The 318-nt window shown below is 68.6% G+C and overlaps 1 protein-coding gene across 1 annotated transcript in view; it reads right to left on the bottom strand.

Moving 5' to 3' along the window:
* RAPGEF5 (Rap guanine nucleotide exchange factor (GEF) 5) overlaps nt 1-318 on the bottom strand; it is a 188,113-nt gene that overhangs the window by 64,366 nt on the left and 123,429 nt on the right. The window contains 1 exon segment of the mRNA XM_010577614.1: nt 85-217. Coding sequence (XP_010575916.1) covers nt 85-217 — 133 coding nt within the window.

Below are 318 nucleotides of genomic sequence, written 5' to 3'. Positions count from 1 at the left end.
GCAGCTCCCCCCCCACTCCCGCCCAGGACCCGGCACAGGCGCTTGCCCGGCCGCCGCCGCCTCCCCGCCGGGCTCGCTCCTTACCCGTCTCTTTGTCCTGGGCGGCTTCCAGGTGCAGGTCGCTGAGGAGATGCTCCAAAATCTTCTCCGGCGTCCCCGACACCACCACGTATCTGTCGGAAAGCAGAGAGTCGCCGGAGTCATCCTCGGTGGAGGACTGCGAGCGGCTGCTCCACTCGTCCTCCTCGTCCTCCTCGTCGATGTACTTGAAGTAAGGCACGTCGAAGGTGGGCAGCGGCCGCTCCCCGCCGCGGCCCA

This window comes from Haliaeetus leucocephalus, unplaced genomic scaffold (genome assembly GCF_000737465.1).
Source record: "Haliaeetus leucocephalus isolate CR32 unplaced genomic scaffold, Haliaeetus_leucocephalus-4.0 Scaffold566, whole genome shotgun sequence".
In the NCBI taxonomy this organism is placed as follows: Eukaryota; Metazoa; Chordata; class Aves; order Accipitriformes; family Accipitridae; genus Haliaeetus; species Haliaeetus leucocephalus.
This window is presented reverse-complemented; position numbering and strand designations above follow the sequence as displayed.